This window comes from Porites lutea, chromosome 5 (assembly GCF_958299795.1).
Source record: "Porites lutea chromosome 5, jaPorLute2.1, whole genome shotgun sequence".
Classification (NCBI taxonomy): Eukaryota; Metazoa; Cnidaria; class Anthozoa; order Scleractinia; family Poritidae; genus Porites; species Porites lutea.
In genome coordinates this window covers 17,789,089-17,810,437 of record NC_133205.1, presented here as the reverse complement: position 1 = coordinate 17,810,437, position 21,349 = coordinate 17,789,089, and the positions used below count along the sequence as shown (strand labels likewise).

General features: G+C 37.9%; 1 protein-coding gene across 1 annotated transcript in view; it reads left to right on the top strand.

Annotated features, from left to right (window-relative positions):
* LOC140938010 (dynamin-1-like) overlaps positions 1 to 21,349 on the top strand; it is a 39,409-nt gene that overhangs the window by 14,325 nt on the left and 3,735 nt on the right. Inside the window, exons 6-18 of the mRNA XM_073387559.1 lie at positions 1,167 to 1,275; positions 2,043 to 2,094; positions 3,880 to 4,022; positions 7,810 to 7,945; positions 9,307 to 9,374; positions 10,795 to 10,933; positions 11,251 to 11,345; positions 11,572 to 11,634; positions 13,996 to 14,062; positions 17,465 to 17,546; positions 18,801 to 18,832; positions 20,501 to 20,610; positions 21,178 to 21,307. Of these exons, the coding sequence (XP_073243660.1) occupies positions 1,167 to 1,275; positions 2,043 to 2,094; positions 3,880 to 4,022; positions 7,810 to 7,945; positions 9,307 to 9,374; positions 10,795 to 10,933; positions 11,251 to 11,345; positions 11,572 to 11,634; positions 13,996 to 14,062; positions 17,465 to 17,546; positions 18,801 to 18,832; positions 20,501 to 20,610; positions 21,178 to 21,307 (1,226 nt within the window). The remainder of the gene's footprint in view (positions 1 to 1,166; positions 1,276 to 2,042; positions 2,095 to 3,879; positions 4,023 to 7,809; positions 7,946 to 9,306; positions 9,375 to 10,794; positions 10,934 to 11,250; positions 11,346 to 11,571; positions 11,635 to 13,995; positions 14,063 to 17,464; positions 17,547 to 18,800; positions 18,833 to 20,500; positions 20,611 to 21,177; positions 21,308 to 21,349) is intronic.

The window sequence follows — 21,349 nt, the reverse complement described above, 5'->3', positions numbered from 1 at the left end:
AAACCGCATGCTCATCACGAGATTCATTTACATACAATAAAAGTCGTCACGATTCTTATCCCCAGTTTCCACGGTCTCCGCTAGGAACGCGTGGCCTACAAACTAGGTCCCACCGACGAAAAAAAAGGAACGCCTGCATTTTTAGAGTCTCGCTCTGCTAAAGCAAGCTCGACTAAATAGCAAATCATTATCTCTGTTAAAAAACATTAAACACGCTCGTCAAATCAGCTTAAAATCGATAGATTTCTAGCGAGATTTGTGCTGAAAATTTCCATGAAATTGGCTGTTTTGTACCGATTGTTTTTCGGCAACTTAGCCCCGCAGACGTTCTTAGGGGTTCGTCACGCGTTCCTGCCCCACGAAAAAACTACTCAGTTAACTCACATGCAAGCGTTTGTACTAGCGGCTACCCGCACAATCCCATTGAAAAAAAAAAGTACCTCAGAGGTTAAATTTGCTGAACGGAAGTCGGCTTTACTACAAAACAATAACGTGTGAAAAAAAATTCTGCCTTTTGTTCAGTCTTGCAAGGTAAGCCCGCCGTTGCATCACCCAAAGAACAACTTTATGAGCAAATGACATCTAATCCAGCCTTTACAGAGAGAAATATACATAAACCCAACGCTTATCTCCTAGATTCTCGTCCGGAGCAAAAATCTTTGGTCACGTATCGCACTCTACGGAGCTTGTACGTATGTGTTTGGCTTGTCAACACTTTGAATTCAACAGCGCCGACTGGATCTCCGACAATCTGCATGTGATCACCAGCCGATATTTGCGAACAATGGGAAAGAAATTTATCCTTAGGTTCAGCAGACGTTCGTGGGGCAGGAACGCGTTTTGAACCCCTAAGAACGTCTGCGTGGGAGGTTACCAAAGTGGTGACTAAACCAGAATTTTTAGTGGCCAAGGAGAAAATATTAGTCGCATTGGCGGCAGTTTCAGTCGCAATTTCGAGCCCTGTTTGCCATAATCAAAAGTGGGCTGTCATTAAGATGTGGGGGACGAGGATTTCCCCTGGGTACTTTCATAGGAAAAGAGTAGAAAAATAGAACCAAAAGAAATCCCTAGCTGTTTGATTCGCCCCTACTTGTTGATTTTACCCGGAAACTTGAAATCTTAGTGACAACCCTAGTTAAGAATGTTGACTTTGTTATTTTTTGCAGGCTACATTGGAGTGGTAAACCGAAGTCAAGCTGACATTGATGGAAGAAAAGACATCAGATCGGCTTTAGCTTCTGAACGTAAATTTTTCCTCAGTCATCCTTCATACAGGTTAGAGACTGAATTGAAATCAAAGTTCCAGAAAAGTTTATGGCTATTGGTTTGCATAACTGACTTATCCCGTTGGTACTGATTCTTTTGGTAGATACACTGTAGGGCTATCCAACTTTTGAGCAACTTGGGCCTGAGGCCTATTAGTAACACTGTGGTTGTTTGTGATTGGTGTGTTATGAATCTCACTCATGGCTGGTGGCATCTGTCTTAATCCAAAGTTCGATGATGGATGTTGTGTTGTCTGATCCACGCTTCTGGAATCTAAATTCCACTTCTATCTCTATCAATGTTTACTAGGGTGAGGTCTTATGTGGATTAAGCCTCAGTGTCTAAGTTTTTTTTTTTCTCAGAGATACATGTAGGGATTTATTTCCTATAGGTCTATGTGGTTTCATAGTAGTGTTCTAGTCCTCACTTGCTGCATTTTTAGGATCTGAAATTGGCATTCTGTGCTTGCTAAATTGCAGCAAATCCCAAATAGATTGAACAAAGTGATTGATAGACTAATATGGTCTGTTGTTAGTCAAGTATATATTACAGGTCAGAATTTAATTCAGGTTAATGTTTTTTCAACCTAGGTTGATTCTCAGTTTCCTTTGTCCCCTGCCCTGATTATTCATAAATTAGGGATCGGAAACAAAGGAATTTGAGAATCAACCTAGGTTAAAAAATTGCAACCTGAATTTGATTTTTACCTGGAACAAGTACATGTATAGTATATATGTTGCAAATTTTCTCTTCTTCATTGTCGGTAATCATATCAGGCATTTTGCAGACAAAATGGGGACTTCTTATTTACAAAAGATCCTTAACCAGGTAAGATGCAAGATAAAATAGGCATGTTAGAGTATGAGAAAAGGGCGTCACCCCCATCCATTTCCCCCACTTTCCTTTCTTCCCACCTGAACTCCCCACTGCTTAGGTGCACATGACTGGGTTACCAGACTTTGTTAATATGATTGTAGAGTAGCTTACATGTATGTGATCAGGGCTCAAACCTTGAACTGAGCTTGTCCAAGCAGCTCTAACATTTTGCTTGGCAAGGACCATTGAATGCATGTCTTGGAGGGTTTACCATTTGTCAGAACTGGCTGGCCAGACCAGTCTAGTCATTTAAAGAATTCCACTGTTATGACTATGTAGCCTGCAGATTAGTTAATATCCTAAAATTAATGTTACGTCTATGCACAGCAGTGATGGGTTTTAGTTAAAATGACCAGTCCGGCCAGCCAGTTTTGGCTTCGAAATCGCCCAAATAGTTACAGATCTAATTTCAAGGTGACATTCGTAGACCCTTATTACCCATTGGAAAAGTGAGCTACGTGTAAAAGTTGCGGCAGCACTAAAAGACGGAATCCGGAATCCGGAAACGGAAACGGAATCACGGAAACGGAAACGGAATACGGAATCTGTGAAAGAGATTCCAAGCGATCGATTTGAAAAAAAATATATTAGCAATGACAATAAAATAAATAAACAGATAAAAAAAAGACACAAATGAATAAATTAGCTGAGTAGAGGAGAGGAGACTGCTGTATCACTAGAGGAGTCGATTCCGGTGAAAAGACGCTTGATACCACTATCGGCAATGAATGCAAATTCTCATGGGACAGCAAAGCGAGGAGAAAAACGTTACTGACAAAAACTAGTGCCTTAAGAAAAAGGTAAGTTATATGGAGACAGACTTTGTTTGAATCGTCAGAGGCGTCGTTTATATAACTGATAGTCGTCGCCGTCAAGTTTTTCTTAGTGTCTTTTCTGGGTTGTCTTCAACAGTGTTCAGTTTTATTTATCAAGACAACTTACTCAAGAGAACCATGGCATTGTGGATTCCAAAGAGAAGAGAGAATTGTGCATGCATTTGCTTGATTCCGCAACCGATTACATCAAAATAATACGCCATGTTTAATAAGCCTCTTCAACAAAAATACGGACGTCCACGTAAACTCAATTACCGGTACACCAGTATTCCATCAGTATCCAGCTTGGCGAAAAAGTTGAACTTATTGCTAAAACACCGGAGCTGTGGTCACGTGACCGGTCGGTCATGTGTGGAGTATTCAGTCTGGGAACTATCACGTGGTGTGGTCTGAGGCTAACTACTACGAATCTTGACAATTAGCTCCAAAAGTAATATTTAACTGTATTATTCAACCCATGAACTCGTGAATAAAAATTACTCGTAAAATTACTTTCATCCGCTTTGCAGTGCAGTAACCCACACTACGGCAAACCTTATCAAGACACAATAACAAGAATATATTTAAGGGAACTGCTAAGAAAACTAAGACAAATTCTCTTTGGATTGTACTAAGTTGTGTAATGTGAAATTCTTTAATTTTCTATAATTGATATTTGATTCCGTATTCCGTTTCCGTTTCTGTTTCTGATTCCGTTTCCGTTTCCGTGATTCCGTTTCGTTTCCGGATTCCGGATTCCATGTTTTAGTGCTGCCCTAAAAGTTGCATGCCCAGCAGGAAAATTTACATTGTACATGCCCCTTGCTACTGGATGGGACCTTTTTTTGGGCCCTGATTGTAAGAAGCCCCTGGATGCCTAAGGCATCCATCCTGATCCACTATTTTGTTGTTCATTTTTCAGCAATTGACTAATCACATCAGAGAAACATTGCCAGCTCTCCGAAGCAGATTAGAAGAGAACATCATGGCACTCGAGAAGGAGGTTAAAGGATTTGAACACTACAACCCTGATGACCCATCCATAAAGACCAAAGCCTTGATGCAGTGAGTGGCATGCAAGAGTTCTTAATTATAACAAATGAAATGGGGTGAGGACAAAACATGGACCAGGGGTCCATGGACCCCCTTTCATGGACCGGGTCCATGGACACTTTTTCTTAATTAATGAGAATTGAACAAAAACAGAAGTAGAGCAAAAATAAGATTTGACAAGATGCTGTTCACAAATATTTAGTTGTGCTTACGTAGCTCTGCTTGCACATGTACAGTCGACGAAGAAGAAGACTGTTAAGCCAACGCGCTCCCGTACAAAGACTCGCATTATGAACAAGCTGAAGTTTAGAATTGCTTTTAGAGCAATCGTGACTGAGTCATATCGCAATTGTCCATAGTTGATGTAGCTGACTTCAGTTTAAGCTACAATCCACTTCTTCGATATTCGGATCTGTAAATCACTATCCATGAGAATTAATCATCCTGCTAAAAACGCTAACAAGCTGGGCCCAGCGTGACCAAACATTGACCTCTCAGCATGAAATACACCGTCTGAAACCTTTATTAAGCGGACACCTCTATTTAGCGGACGCGGACACCTAAAAAGTACCTGAAATGGTCATTTCTATTGTTGCCAACCTGTATTAAACAGACAATAATAATTAAATTCCACCACCCAACATGCCAGACACCGGAAATGCAAAAGATTGCCTCGAATTGCCACCCACAAATTTTTCGATTTTTACATTAAAAAACGTGACTTGATTAGTTTCACGGTACAGTATTGTTTTCTGTTTCGTTTTGTTTGTATAGAGCTTGTTTCTCTCACCTGATTTCTTCAAATTTGAGTTGCAATCTGTGTTTATGGTACTATGATCAATTGGACCACTTTGATAAAGAAATTAATGCAAACCTATATCATCGTAGTCTCTCGGGGAGTATTCTGAACGTTTCCATTGTTCATTTGAATGGCATTTGACACCTCACATGGCATTATCTATCGAAACCTGCGTGTTAGGCGGACATCCTGTATTAAGCGGACACTACAGCATTCCCCGAGGGTGTCCGCTTAATACAGGTTTCACTGTAAGCAGTAAAAAATTGACATTTGCTCAGTCAAAACGTTTTCCTCCAAAGCATAATCCACCCATCAGAGGAAACAATTCATAAGAACAAGCAGCATTTTGGCATGAGGTAAAAGTCGTGCATTGAATAATACTGATCAATCGAGTATTGTTTGTTGTTGTTGTTGTTGTTTTTAACCTTATTTTTGCTCTATTTCTGTTTTTGTTCATTTCTCATTATTTTAAAAAACTGTCCATGGACCAGGTCCATGACAGGGGGTCCATGGACCCGGTCCATGAAAGTGGTCCATGGACCCGGTCCAAGGTGGGGGTCCAATGGACCCCTGGTCCATGTTTTGTCCTCACCCAATGAAATGACCTTAGATAATGCAATTGATTTGCCTTATACTTATCCACTGGATAGAGATTTATCCGATGGATACCATTGTCCAGCTTTTGAACATTTGGCACCAGAAGTGTATTTAGATTTTCCTTCCAACCTGATTGGCAAATTGGCAATTACTTTTTTCAACAGACCAGTCGTGGTCTGACTTGAATCTTGGCCCACAGGTGGGGACCCAGAACAAGGATTTTGGTGCTGTTTTGCAGATGAACTTTAACAAGAGTTAAGTTTCGTCTTTGGTGCAGGCTCAATTTTTTTCTTTTGTAGTAAATTGGTCTTGTGAGAAAAAGTAAAAAATTAATGACATGTGGAGCTGCTCACAAGTCTTTGACTAAATTGTTTTGTACCAAAGCGGCCATCAACTTGAAAATTACTATTCCTTGCACACGTCTGAGTACAGATGTACAGCTGTATGTGAATTTTCCCTGACCACGGTTAGAAACCATCTTGGATACGAGCAACTGAAGAATGAATATAGAAAGCACAAATTTAATAATACTGATGTTTTCTTGAAAGAGTTAAGGTGCTACATGTATGTTCTTTCTTCACCCTTCCAGGGTGTCTAGTTCTAATTTTTCCTATTTTTAGACTAAAACCTCCTATTTTTCCTATTTTTTAGCCGGTGAAGCCAAAATTTGTAGCAAAATTGAAAATGGAATTATAGGTGTATGTGTTTTTGAGTGAGATTTATCAAAAAGCAAGTAGTATGTTTGATGTTCTAATATTAGTAAAAATAATAGTTACATTTGTTCTTTGCATGACCGCTATTGCCTATTAGAGTTATATTAACAACTTTTTTATATTCTCACTTTTTGTATAATTTTCTAGTGTACTTACATGTATTGTATGTAGTGTTTTAGTTCTCATGACTATTGAATAATATTGTGCATAATAAAGCCCACTGAAACTGCATTTCAGTATCGGTACTTTGAAGTCTTGCTCGCTTTTATGTTCATCTTTGAAACTGAAAACAGGATCAAGTTGTCCTCTTACAACACAGGCCAGATAAATCATCTAATCAGCTTCTTGTTTAAAAAACCAATCACTCCTGATTCTGGAAGCTACATTCAAGGAACAAACTAAAGTTTAGTTTATAGCACTACTTCTCTTGGTGAGCCCTTGTTAACAGCTATACCTAAGCAACTGATAAAGGATCCAATACTTTGGTTGCAAAACCAGTCTTGCAGTCATAGCTATTAAGAAGAGTGTTATGTTCTTCTTAGAACTTAACCACGACACTCTTCAGGGGCATTCAACGAGAATATAGTTCAAAACCACTTAAACATAGAATTGTTAAACGTATTTTAGTATTTAAATGGTAGACATAGGCATACCTTTATCCCCTAAAAATTTTTCATCTGTTCGGATTTCCTAGCTGAAAGTCCAGTGATCCGAAAACTATAGGGATCAAAACTTACCTTTTCAAAAATTTCAACCAGAAAAAAGGCTCCCGAAAATTCTAGATGACCTTTTTAGGGAAAAAAAAAAACATTAAAAATGGGCAATTATACCATGTTATAGATGTTCGAAAATCCTAGGAGAGGAAGGCAATCACGAAATTTTACAACAATCGTAACGAAAATTCTACATCTCAAATCGTCTTCCGAACAGATATTTTCCGAAAATTGACGTTGGGTGCCCCTGACTCTTAAATCTTGTATCAAACAGATCGGTGTCAGTGGAAAGCCAGGTTCCGTACTTAAAATTTTGTAGTGGTCTTTTGACTCAAACAAGCATATTCTCAACCAGCTACCGACTGCAGATTGATAGGAAAACTTTTCATAGGACTTTTTTTAAGTCCTAGTTCAATATCCTTCAATGACAAATCAATCGTAAGAAATTTTTACCTTAAGAAAATTCACTCTTCAAAGCTTTTCAAAGATTTGTCGCCAACTTGAAGGGAATTTGCATTTGATCACCTTTGATTATAGAACTAAGCTCGACCTGTGTCAAGCATATCATTCTGATTACAGCGTAACTGGATCAATAAACTAAACTTTACTAATCATTTCCACTCCTTCTTAGCCACAAAAAGTGATCTAAATCCTGTGAACGTAGAAGCTGAGGACTCCTAGCCTTTATTATAACCCTGATGGGGTGAAGGGAGGCTATCTTCGTCGACAAAAGTACTATTGATTTTTCCTATTTTTCTCCTATTTTTTAATACAAAGTTTCCTATTTTTCCTATTTTCTCAATCCTGAATTTCCTATTTTCCTATTTTTTTGCAACCATACTGCTGGACACCCTGTAACCCTCATCTGAAACATCTCCCATCACACCCCATTCTAATCCATACAATGTATATCATTTTTCTTTTTGTACGTGGGGAATTTTATGTTAATTGTTTTATTAATATTGTTATTATCATAGGATGATTCAACAGTTCAATAGTGATTTTGAGAAAGCCATTGAGGGATCTGGAGATCAAATTGATACAAAGGAACTTTCAGGTGGAGCCAAGATAAACAGAATATTTCATGAGCGATTTCCATACGAGTTAGTCAAGGTAAAATGGCTGTTAGTAAAATATTTATGCAATGTAACTTAGAAGTCAGTATAAGAAGTTCCAAAAGGATTCTTAAAAGTAAAATAAATAATAATCTGAAGGGGAAGATCCAAGTATTTTTGTTTGGGGGCCAAAACTTTGGTTCAGAAAGGACTGTTGAATTTTTTTGTGGCAAATTACTTCTCACAGAGACGGCCACGTGGTTTTATCTAATCTGTGAATGCCGGTGCCCGTTGGCGCGGGAAATACTGCTTCGCGAGCAGAGCCGAACAGATAATAGGAGGGTACCCAAAAACAATTACATTTTTTGATATCCTGGAAATTTACTGTAATGGCAAAATGTAAGGCGCGTTTCTTTAAAAAAATAAGCCAGTTAAAAAGTGATATACAATCCGGTCGATGTAAGAATTTCAGTCTCAAACAAGTGTCAGGTATGATAGGGGATTCGGGGTCTCCCCGTACCCTCCCCTGTCGTTTTCGAACGGTAGCCGTTCATATGCCGTTTATAAAGCGTTCGAACGGAATAGCTATCCGTTCGAACAGCTCGAGCTTTCTTCATTAAAATAAAAAAAAATATTGCAATACAGTGTATGTATAGTGACATACCCTCGAATCCTTTTTTACAATAACTGAGCGATTCCTCATGCTCTGATTGGTGGAGAGTTTTGGTCGATGACAAATGACATGATGGTGGCGGAATTTTTTTCTCTTTCTTTTCTATAAACTTTTACAGAAATAGAAGTAAAAAACGGTCAATGTTTTTGTAAAAAACAAATTGGCAACAATTTTTCATGGTCTATGCTCTTATCGACCATAGAAATGTCGTCAAAATGTTCAAAACTCTTTCGTGGTTTCACTTGAATTTTGAACATTTTGACCTAATTTCTTTGGCCGATAAGAGTATAAGAAGAAAAAATGAAAGGTTTATTGGTTTATAACACGACGTTTCGGGGTCCTCATCTGACTCAAATGCGAGAGATGAGAAGAAACAATTTACATACTTTACATATTATTTGTTCGATTGTGATATTATTCACTTGATAATGGATGGAGTCAAAGGGTCCCGAAATGTCGGGTTATAAATCTTTCACTTTAACTTCTTAGTTGCTTGTTTTAACAAAACCCTGCTTATAAAATGATAAGGCCATGGAAAAATTATTCAGTTGTCGATTTGTCTACGTGACACACACATCAGTTCTTATTTTTTGTAAAAAGTGTGTACCGCTCGTGTCTGTTGCTTCATGCTTGTGCCCCCAAACCAACCTGAACACTCCATAATAATACTGTACCCGTTGTGCAGTCTATTGCTAGTCTGTGAGAACTAACACGTGTATATAGTGTTTCTTCATATGAAGTCTTAGGTTGAGTTTGATGAAAAGCAGCTAAGAAAGGAGATAATGTTTGCTATAAAGAATATTCGTGGTATCAGGTTAGTAAGCTACATTTTTGGGAAACATAGTTGATAAACACGACAAGAACGCTCCACTTTTTATTTTCGTATTCCACTTTGGGTTAATTAGCTAATTTTGTTTCTTCCCGCCTTGTTCAAATTCATTTGTTTTTTGATCTTCATTAATCTCATTAGTTGATTTTTATCCCACAAATTGTCTCAAAAATAAAATGCTTTCACGTGATCAAGACGATCAGTTCTTGTGCAAAGTGCTGTGCGTTAGCAAGCGTTTCTGATCGAGTTATAACGACAACAACAAATTTTACTGAAAATTGGAAAATTAATAGAACTAATTACATTTCTTTCCCACCCGCAAATAGCTTATAAACTAATCTAGGCGGGGGGAGCTGAAGGCATATTACAAGTACAAGGTTTATATGTAGATGGACTAAATAACAGTGAAGACACTGTTATACAGTAAATAGAATAAACTGACATAAAAGAAGGCGAGTTATTGGAAGAAAGTTTCTCTTTTTCGCTCTCGTCTCAACTTTCTTTGAGGAACGCACGCGGAAACGCTTACTATGCAGGCTAAGTGGGATGATGTAATGCCCTGGATGAAATTATAGAGCAATTTCACTAACGTGGCCAGAATCTATGTTAATTTATTGGAACAAAAGAAGGTTTTTACATAAGAAAAGAGTTCAATTCCCACAGGGATGTCTTGGTACACCAACATGGCCGCCGTTTCATTGTTTTCGAACACCAATATAACCGTGGCCGTGACGTCATATGAAAACATTCTATTGAGCTCCATCGGGTGAAGCAATGTTAGTCCTGGCAAATAGCCCATGTTTGATATATTAAAATTCTAACATGACTCAGAGGATTTCTGGTCATTTTTCTATATTTGGTTTGGTTTTCTCTGTGCTCAGTTCTCTTTTGGGAGTGGTGAAAAATTTGCAATTTTGGCCCTAAAGCCTCGGAGTCAAGTTAGAATTTTAGTATATAGGACATGGGGTATTGCAATCGGGTGAAAAGACCTATCCGCAGTTGTTCAAAAGGTGGATAAATCACTATCCAGTGGATAACGCAATTTCTTTCCCTAGGACTTATCCGATAGAGATTTATCCGGTAGATAACGCTATCCTGCTTTTGAACAACCAGGGCCAGATTCCAGATTCTATATAGGATAGAATTTCTGTATTTCCCAAATCTTCTCCAAAAATTGCTGGTGAACAAGTTGCTCCAGACGCTTATCACGGAAACCAGGCCAAATAGAAAACTCAGTTCACAGATTTGCCAATTTTTTATTAAATCCTGCTTTCTTTTATGCTTTAGTAAAACTAGAGTTTTCGTTATTTGAATTGCATCCTTTCGACTCATTTGAATTCCTTTTTGAAACTTAACGATAATTTGGTGATTGCTTGATACGTTTTTTGTTCGTATGTGACTGCAGGGCTGGTCTGTTCACTCCTAACATGGCATTTGAAGCTATTGTCAAGCGACAGATTGATAAACTCAGAGCTCCTGCTGTGAAATGTGTGCACTTGGTTATGTCTGAGTTGGTGAATGTTATCAAGAAATGTACTTCCAACGTGAGTAAATTCAATTTTAATTTGTACATTTGTTTTGGGGCACTGAGCAAATAAAACACTGTATAATGATATCTACAGGACTGTGCCATGAACGGCTAACTAGTTCATTTTGTTTTCAATTCCAATGTTATTTTCTTCCTACCAAGGTGTAATAAAACAACTCATAGATTAATTCTGTCTTTTGATATCCGAAATAATCAAGGTCTCGGTAATGGTTATCAGCTTCGGCCTTCGGCTCGGCTGATCACCCTGGATATCACAAAAACCTCGTCCAATAATGTTTTAGTATAGTTATCAACACTCTTTTTGAATTGCAGATGGACAAATACCCACTGCTTAGGGACCAAGTAAAGAAAATCGTTGTGCAACATGGAAGAAAAGGAGAGGCTAAATCTAAAGACCAGGTACTGATGTACATAATATGCAGTGGTGTATTTTTTTAAATATCTTTTGAGTATGAAAGACGCGAGGAAACAGTTTCTAAGCAGTTCTCGGCGAGAACCTTTTTCTATCCCAACCGACCATGAAGAGAACTAAAATTGAGTTTTTTGTTTTGCTGTCCATTTTCAACAATGCTTCTGGTATTATTTTGAATGCTTTCACAAGAAGTCTTCATTCTTCTCTTCTTAGGTTAAAAGGTTTATCGACATGGAACTTGCTTATATTAACACGAATCAACCGGATTTTATCGGATACACAGAGTAAGTACATTGTAAGATTGTAAGGTAGACATTTGAGTCGGTCAGATACTATTTTTAGCCAATCATAACAGTTCACAATCGGAGGAACATTTCTGTCAGCAGTTTTTCAGTGTAAAAATGGGTATTTAGCTTCAAATGGGCATAAACTTTGCTGAAAATGGGACATCGTTTTCAGAACTGACGGCACAATAATGAACCAAAAACTAGTGTCTGCAACATTAAGAAACTTCTTATAAATCATTTTAGAACATTATTCTCAAGTATTTGAGGACAGTTTCCAAATACAAGCCCCCGGAGAGGCTATTTATTATAGGGAGATTTTTTGCATCTCGAATTTATGGGGCTTGTCATCCGGGGGATTGTAAAAACGGAAGGGCAAGTATGCGGAATTTTGAGGGTTTAGCTGGTATCAAGCGCCGAAGAATATGTGCAATCAATACACAATTGGGGCTGGATGTACTGCTGATTGGTTTAAAAAGTGGAGCGACAGTTTTCAGCCAATTAAAAAGTAAAGAAAGGGAATCAAAACCAACTTTGAACTGTTTCTAATTTTGTTACAAAGCCGTGAACAAATGTGACAGTATTAATAGAATAGTCGTGACTTTTTCATGTATGTTAAGCAGGGGCTGCTTCTGATATTTGTAATAATGTATATTTTTTTAACTGTTTACCAAGGTGTTTCGGTATAGTTTTTCAGAGGCCATACCGGTATTTTTCAATCGCTTTAAAAGTAATTTTATTCTTTTCTTCGTCTGATCGCTTTTAAATTTTTACCAGTGATTGACTATAGATTGAAATGTGTCAAAATGTAGGTTTTAGTAAAATCGATATTACTATGACAACAATAAACAAAAAACTTTGAAACTGATAAACGCCCAATTTTGGGCAATCTAGACCTGCTACTGAAAATCCAACACTAGGAACTGAAAGTTTGGTGTTTAGCAAACAATCTCCGTAAGAAGTAAAAAATTCTGTATGTTTGAATTCGACTAAAACGAAAATATATTTCAAACCTTAAATTTTCAATAGCCGTGATAGATTATTTAAAAAAAACGTCATAAATGACTGAAATTATTCCTATGTAGCGTCAGAATGCTGCTTAATGTTGTATTTCGATGCTAAGAAATTTTGGTGTATTTTCGTTCTTGCGATCTTAAAATCTAACCCATTTTCTCACCACCTGTCCAAGTGCAACTTCATTCAAAATTTGGACTTTTAGCGCTTTTTTGTATATCTCTGAAACGACTCGAACGAATTTTTTGAAAATCTCTTCACATAATCTTCATAATGTATATAATAATTTCTGAAACTTTCATTAAGATTGATTCACTGCAACACCTTTAAATTTCAAGACAGACCTATCCTACGAACCGGTGAAAAATCCGTGCTACTGCATTCACTGTTTTGACGTTATGCTAATTTTTCCAAATTAATGCGGACAATTCATATATCCATGACTAGTACATTTCAGTGTGAGTATTGTCAATGTTTTACATTCAAAAGAAGCGATAAATTCAAACTAAAATGTACTAGTCATGAAGGCATGTATAGTGCACATTATTTCACAAAAATTAGCATAATGTCAAAACAGTGAATGTTGTAAAGCAGATTTTTGACCGGTTCGTAGGATAGGTTTGTCTTGAAATTTCAAGGTGTTGGAGTGAACCAATCTTAATGAAAGTTTCAGACATTTTTATATACATTTTGAAGATTATGTGAAGAGATTTTTAAAAAATTAGTTCGAGTCGTTCCAGAGATATACAAGAAAGCGCTAAAAGTCCTAATTCTGAATGAAGTTGCACTTATACAGGTGGTGAGAAAACGGGTTAGTTTTCAAGATCGCGAGAACGAAAGTACATCAAAATTTCCTAGCATCGAAATATGATATTTAGCAGCATTTTGACGCTACATAAGAATAATTTCAGTCATTTATAACGTATTTTTTAAAATAATCTATCACGGCTATTAAAAATTTAAGATTTAAAATATATTTTCGTTTTAGTCGAATTAAAACATACAGAATTTTTTACTTCTTACGGAAATTGTTTGCTAAACACCAAACTTTAAGTTCCTAGTGTTGGATTTTCAGTAGCAGGTTTAGATCACTCAAAATTCGGCTTTTATCAATTTCAAAAGTTTTTTTGTTTATTGTTGTCATAGTAATATCGGTTTTACTTTAAACTACATTTTCACAAATTTCAATCCATAGCCAATTACCGGTGAAAATTTTATAGCGATCGGACAAGGAAAAAGCACTTTTAAGGCGACTGAAAAATGTCGGTATGGCCTCTGAAAAAACTGTATTGAAACACCTTACCAGTAGTAAAACGGCTGATTTGTTTGTTTGTTTTTTTTCTGATGCTACCTTACGGCATCAAATAGCTCCGCTCCAGGCGAAAGAAAAACAAAGACAACTGTATCCAACCAGGTTTGTGCTTAAAGAAAGCATTCTTTGTTCAGCAGACTTTCTCACTTCTACGTCCTATCACACTCACAGCGCTCAATTCAAAGGTGCATGCTAGTAGTTGTTAGCAGAGCCAAAATTATTGATAAAACCATCGAGCCCTAAACTTCGCAAGTGGCACGTAAATGGGATGACCATATAACACTCCCAGGGAGGCGATGTGCACAAGATTTTTCCTAAGAGCCACCAAATGTGTTAGTTTGCTTTCATTCAATAATCGTTTCTTAGTGAACGGATACTAGGGCGTGTGCTGTTTGCCTTCATTGTTTATTTCAAGGTTGTGATAAGTTGGTTAAATAACAATTATTCACCGAAGTGGAGGTGGCTAGTCGTGGATATATACCGAGGTAAATATCCATCACTCGCTACCGACACTGAGGTGAATAGTTGTTTTAGTATATACTAAAACAGTGGATAATTGAGCAAAAATGATGATTTTTAACTCAAATACTGTTGCCAACGATTAAAATTTTGGCGTGTAATGACCGAACGGCTGCGGCCTTCGCTTTTTCTTGCCTACAAATGAAACTATTGAAAGCATTTGTTTTGCTCTTGCGGGGAAATTTCTTCAAAAGGAGTAGTGAATTGTTTTTGTATTTAAAATCATTCTGTAAAAAAACATTCTTGAATTCCCCGCACCAAAAAAACAGACAACCAGAAATGCGGTGCGGGATAAGCAGACATTTCTTAGCCCATTTATTGAACTAACCAACTAATCACAAAACAAAAACAACTGTTTACACTGTTTAGACACCAAAAAATCAAACAAACTGTATACGTTTGATCCGGCCAAAGTAAATTGAATAAACAAAACCATTTATAATAACTGTCAATCATCAGGAAAACACAACTAAAATCGTTACGAGGAAATGGATTACAGGATTTCAATCAAAATATAAAAAGGAACAAAATTTAACTGTCCGCTTGTAAAAATCCACAATGAAACTTGTTTACTGTTCAGCGAATATATACTTGCTACTTTAGATATCATACTTTCTTCTCATAATCTCATGCCGGCACTTAAGGTGGCTCGATACAGTTTTCCAAGGCCAATACCTCCCAAGTTTGAGCATAAACTACGTCACCATAAACAAAGTTTTGAAAAAATTGCCACTGCAGTTGTAGTAGATAAAGATAAAAATTTGTTGTGATCATGGTTGCAATGACATCGGAGTCGTCATAGCAACGAAATGACGCTATTACCTATTTTACTTACAGCAGTATATATCTGCACTGGGAACTGTTCTTCCACAATCATTCACGGAAGCTTTTTTCTTCAATAGCCGCCTCGATGTTCGTGAAGTTTAAGCGAGATCTGTAAGAGCGCGCGTTATCGAGATATTTTGGGATAAAGATTTTGTGGTTAGAAATACGGTAAAAAAAAAATGGACAATCTCTATGTTCGGCTGTTATCTGTAGAAAACGAAGCGCTTTTGGCATGCAATTTCACCTCAAAGTAGTTTCAATCTTTTTAAAAACGTGTGTGAAAGATCATGGAGATAGCTCCAGCCGATTGCTAGAAAGAAAGATTTGATTAGTATGTATCCAGGCACTCTTGTATGCGGTTTTTGAATATTTTGGTCTACTTTGACAAACTAGCAAATAGTTTTTAAACCGCTCGACAGATTTTTTTTTAAATTTAACTTTTTTAAGATTAACCCTCCTTTTATATGACCTTTTAGTTTCAAGATTATTGATATATTGTAAGGCAGTAAAATAGGGGCTACAATTCGCTAATATTTTGGCTGAAATTTTGTGTTTACAGGTGTAAGCCTCTCATTACTCAGGGTATTGTCTCCAAGTTTCATATTTTCGTGCACAACAATAGCTAGCATTTTTGCATATGTCAAATGCATTGTTAGTTACTGCTGTTCACGTGAGAAGCTTTCTCTTGTAATGACGAAACTTCCGATAAAAAAGTAGAGAATTGTAGCCGTTATCTTACTGCATTACAATGTATCAATAATCTTGAAACTAAAAGGTCACATAAAACGAAGGTTAATCTCAATAATCTTAAATTTTTCAAAAAATCTATCGAGCGGTTTAAAAATTATTCGCTAATTTGATAAAGAAGACCAAAATGTTTACAAAACTGCGAACAAGAGCGCTTCGATACATACTAATCAAACCCTTCTTTCTAGCAATCGGTTGAAGCTATCTAAATGATCTTTCACAAACGTTTTTAAAAAGATTGAATTTACTATGTGGTGAAATTACATGTCAAAAGCTCTTCATTTTTTACAGATAACGGCCAAACAACATTACTGTCCATTTTTTACTGTGTTTCTAGCCATAAAAACTTTATCCCAAAATATCTCAATAATGCTCTTACAGATTTCGCTTAAACTTCACGAACATCGAGGCGTCTATTGGAGGAAAAAGCTCCTGTGGACGACTTTGGAAGAACAGTTCCCAGTGCCGAGATATACTGCAAGTAAAATAGGTAATAGCGTCATTTCGTTGCTATGACGACTCCGATGCCGTTGCAACCCTGATCATAAGAAATTTTCATCTTTATCTAATACAACTGTGGTGGCAATTTTTTCCAAAACTTTGGTTATGGCGACGTAGTTTATGCTCAAACTTGGGAGGTATTGACCCTGAAAAACTGTATCGAGCCACCTTAAAAAACACACTGCCGACAAATGCACCTGTGCTTGGGAATTCAAGAAACCATTTATCTTTTGTTTTATTACGCTTCGCTGCATTCAGGCAAAGATAAATGAACAATTATTAAATTTAGTTTTGAACTTATTTATTAACAAAGTCAACTAAATTAAGTAACGCACGACTTAAGCCTAATTTGCATTTGTAAACAAAAAAATTTTTCACCGGTTTTATCGATAAATTCGAGTCAAAAAGACCAAGCTTTACCTGTTAAAACTTCCAAACCGAACTTTGTCGCCTTCTACGTGTATTTCGGGAACAGCTTGCTTGATTAATTGTGAAATTTCTTTGTTTGTTACGGCAGCAAACCGGGAAGGCATTTTGCTCGCAACTTACGCGTGTTTGGCGTCGCTCGCTAGAAGGAACTGGAAGTGAATAGTGCAGGATATTCACTAATTTAGTAGCCAATGAGAGCGCACGAAAAACACTATCCACCGTTTTAGTATATACTAAAGGTGATTAACATTGGAAGCTCTCGAGAGCGGAGACCCGCGGGACCTGGAGTACTGGAGCATGCCGCTTACGGGAATTTGAAAATACAGAGTTTGTATAGGAGTCGAGAAAAAACGGGGTTTTGTGAAGGTGGCCGTAAGTAGAGCTGTTGTTCGCTTACGAGTGTACTCTTAGAAAGCTTCCACAGTAGTTCTGTTGTTTTTTCCCTCTTCTTCTTCTTCTTCCTCTTCATTTTTTTCCTTTTAGGTGATCAGAAAAGGCTGGCTCACGATAAGCAATATTGGATTTATGAAGGGTATCAGCAAAGAATACTGGTTTATACTAACAGGTTAGTATTCTATTTCACAACACTCAATTACTCGCGCTCATTGTTATTAAGATATGGCAAAATTGATCGAGCGCCCTCAAGGAGGTGGAAACTGTAATCGATTCCCGATCCAAACACGAATTTTTAGCAAAAAAGGGTTGGGGAGGGTGGGCCGTTCCACCTTCCTCCTTGGCGCTGATCAGAGACTGAACGGAGAGGGAGTGTTCAACGGCATTTATTATTGCCCCTTGGGAAGCATGGCCCCATGCACCTGCATACCCGCATGAGACTTGTCATTTTAATGTTTAATTTTGGCTTCGAGCTTCGATTTGGAGTATTGTGAATAGTTGGAGAGACTTAAGGCTGGTCATTTAAGCAAAGCCTATGTTAGAGCGCGGTTTAAGATACGTAGTAGGCCTCGAAATATGTTTTAAAAGTTTTTTTTTGTAAATAATAAATGGTATTCTTGCTGGAATGTAAGACTTCTTGAGACTGCCTTCTTTAAATGGCTCAGAACGCGGTTTTGTTAAACACCGTTAAAACTAGATCATCTAACATTGTACGTATACAATGCTGTACATGGTATTGGCTGGCTTTAAGTCTTTGGCACTGACAAAATATTGTTTTACTGCATGGTTAGTGATTCTCTCTGTGATTGGCCCAAATATTCCCGCTGCACTGCTTTTGCCGAAAACAATTGGAAAAGCCCTAGTCGTGGCTACAAGTTGTTGCTTCGATACGTGATTCGTTCATTTTTGTAGCCAGGACTTGTGTTGGTTTTACGGCACTTGATTGAAAGCCGTGTGCTTAGAGTATGGATATTTAAGGCGTTTCAGTTTTTTTTTTCTGGGAGCCTTTGTAAAGATTTCATTCGACTTTTTGTCAAGTCACCTAGACATTTAAGTCTAATGACAAGTTGTTTTTGATTGGTGTTTATAAAGTTACTTCTACTGCTTCGATCAAGATTTCGCGTTGAGAATCGATGTAGGCATGTACCGTATTTACTCGATTAGCGCCCAACCTCGAATAAGCGTCCACCTCGAAGCACCCACCCTGTAGGTAGGAAAGGTTACTGAGCGTCAGTAATCACGATAATATTGTTCACACATCAATACTTAAATTGTATTCTGGAGTTCAGAGTTGACGCAGGTGGGGTTAAGAAGACCTCCGTTTTTATCCTCACTCTTAACTTTGACCAAACTTTATGTCCTGGCGTTAGTCATGGCTAGTATGACGTCTATTTCATTTTCATCTTATTTTATTTTTTATTTTTAGCCGAAACACTTTCCTGGTACAAGGACGATGAGGTGGGTTTCAAACTCAAGATACTTGAGTTCATGTTACAGGGCACGTTTCAGGGATGAAGTGAAAAGCAAAATCTTTTTTGTGTAGTTAACCTTCTGAATTTGGGGAACGCAAACTATTTTTGCGGGAAATATACCCCCTTAACATGTGGCAGTTCAAATTACTGTCAGTTAAGTTAAATGTTGAGAGGCCATTTTTACGGTTGTACAGTGCTTCTCTGCAACGGTATCAAGAGTAAATTGGCCAGTCGGAGACAGAATTCTATCTCCCCGCTACACGTCCCCGTGACATGTCTGGTGTGCGTGTACTTACTGTTACAAGTGACTTCTGCACGTCCTGCAGTATGACCTAGCGTGTTTATGGAGCGTATTCACATGACGTCGCTTGCGGCCATATTGGTGTTCGAAAACAATGAAACGACGGCCATGTTGGTCTACCAAGAAAATCCTTTGAGAGTTGAACTCTTTTCTTATGTAAATGCTTAATTTTGTTCCAATGAATTTGTATAGAGGCTGGCCACCTGAGTGAATACGCTCTATTTTTCAAGAATTCACCACTTTGGATGCGACCACGGAACTGGTGCTGAAATGTGTCTCGCAATTATTTCTGAGATTCTCACTTGAAAACGTGCGGGTCAGCTATTGGTCAATTTTTTTCCCTGTCTTCATTTCCAGCCCCAGAAGTCTTTGCGAAAGTTAACTCGACCAAGCTTCCTACTCGTTTCGTATTGCGTTTTAAGACGTGTAACGGGTCCTTGGAGAAAATAGGAACTGCCACGGAGCGCTCTAATTGGTTTAGAAAAACGAGATAAACACGCAGGGCTTTTTCGGTCGGTCTAGCGGATGCGCGAGGGAAAGCAAACTTCCTTTTGAGGCCATCCATTTTCAACATTCCCCATTAGTCAATTGTACAAAGATTAGAACGTCTTTTAGCGAGCGCATGTTTATTTCCGGCAGTTGTTTTGGTTCCAAAGATACCAAACCTCACCATCAGTATAACGAGTTCAATTCACGGACAGTTCTCTTGGTCCCAGAGATACCAAACATCGTACACTCCCTACCTCAATAATACTTTCACCTTTCTATTACGGAGAGTTGTCTTGGTCCCAAAGATACCAAACCTCATACAATTCCTATCTATAACATGGATACCAGTTTAAACTCATCAACAAAGATAAGATAAGCGTGGGGGAAGAGCCTGAAAAGTTGGTAAAGCAAGATCCGAAGCCAAGAGCAACGAGTAACCATGACAACCCTGTGAGTGGCAACCACTCGGGCACCGTCACATTTCTAACCAGTGTACCCTAGAATACTTACCATATACTTACCAAAGGGTGGGCAGGGAAGGGAGCAAACAGGCTAACAAGCTCGAGCACAGAGAAGCATCGTGAAAATAAATGGCCTGACCTCAGCCAAAAAGCTGTAAAACCCGAAGGCCCCTGCGAAGCCATAGGGCGCCCCCGAAATTCACAAGAGAGAGACTGCTGGCCAGCATTGTCTCGAGTCGGTCTAACTGATTTCATTTAGCCACATATAAAGCGGACCTATGGTACCAATATTAAAGTCTGACTCAATTTGCAGCGGAAAGAGTGACGGCTAAACTATGAAACAAATAGCGTATAGCCAGGTTCTGGGAAAACCCTTTTATGTTTTATATTGTCTTCGAACCAGGAAAAAGAACAAAAATATCAGTTAGGATTGGATGGCGTACGATTGCGTGAAGCTGAAGCCGGATTCATTTCGCGCAAGCATGGTTTTGCTATCTTCAATCCGGATCACAAGTGAGTCTTAAGTTCGACGAATGCTTGTTTATTGAACAAAGAGACCTAGAGCCTGTAGAACTACTGTCACAGCTGTCTGTCGTAATTGTTCATTTTCGTGACTTAAATGGCCCCTCTGACTGATTTAACTCTCAGCATTATTTTCATGTGATGAACACAATGAGATGGTCAATATTTTATACCTGAAACGGCACAGATGAGTCAAGAGGTGCAGTGTGGAATTTCTCTCTCATATACTTACTTCATTTATGGCTCGAAGTTGTGAGTTATGCTTTGGTAGTCGTTATTGACGATGTATAATTTGAGATTGAGATTGCACAAGCCAAATAAACAATCCCTGTTGAATTTTTTCGATTCCGCCCCTCCAGAATATCTCAGAGTAGACCCATCTAAGGTGTCAAAAAAGTGTAGAAATCATTTCAAACAATGGCTTACATTAGCATGATTATCACTGTCAAATTAAGCGGAAAAACAACTAATTGCCTCAAAATTTTGTAGGGATCGAAGTGGAAAAAAAAATGTATTTAGTGTATTTTACGATTAACTTGGCCTGTCCCTTTGCCTTAGAAACCTGTTTAAAGATTACAAAAGTCTGGAGCTGACTGGAGAAAACCAAGACGTCGTGGATTGTTGGAAAGCTTCTTTCTTACGCGTGGGGGTTTACCCAGAAAGGGTATTTTCAGATGATAAAAGTCTGGTGAGTTCCATACGTTTTACTATTGATCACGTTTGAGAGGGG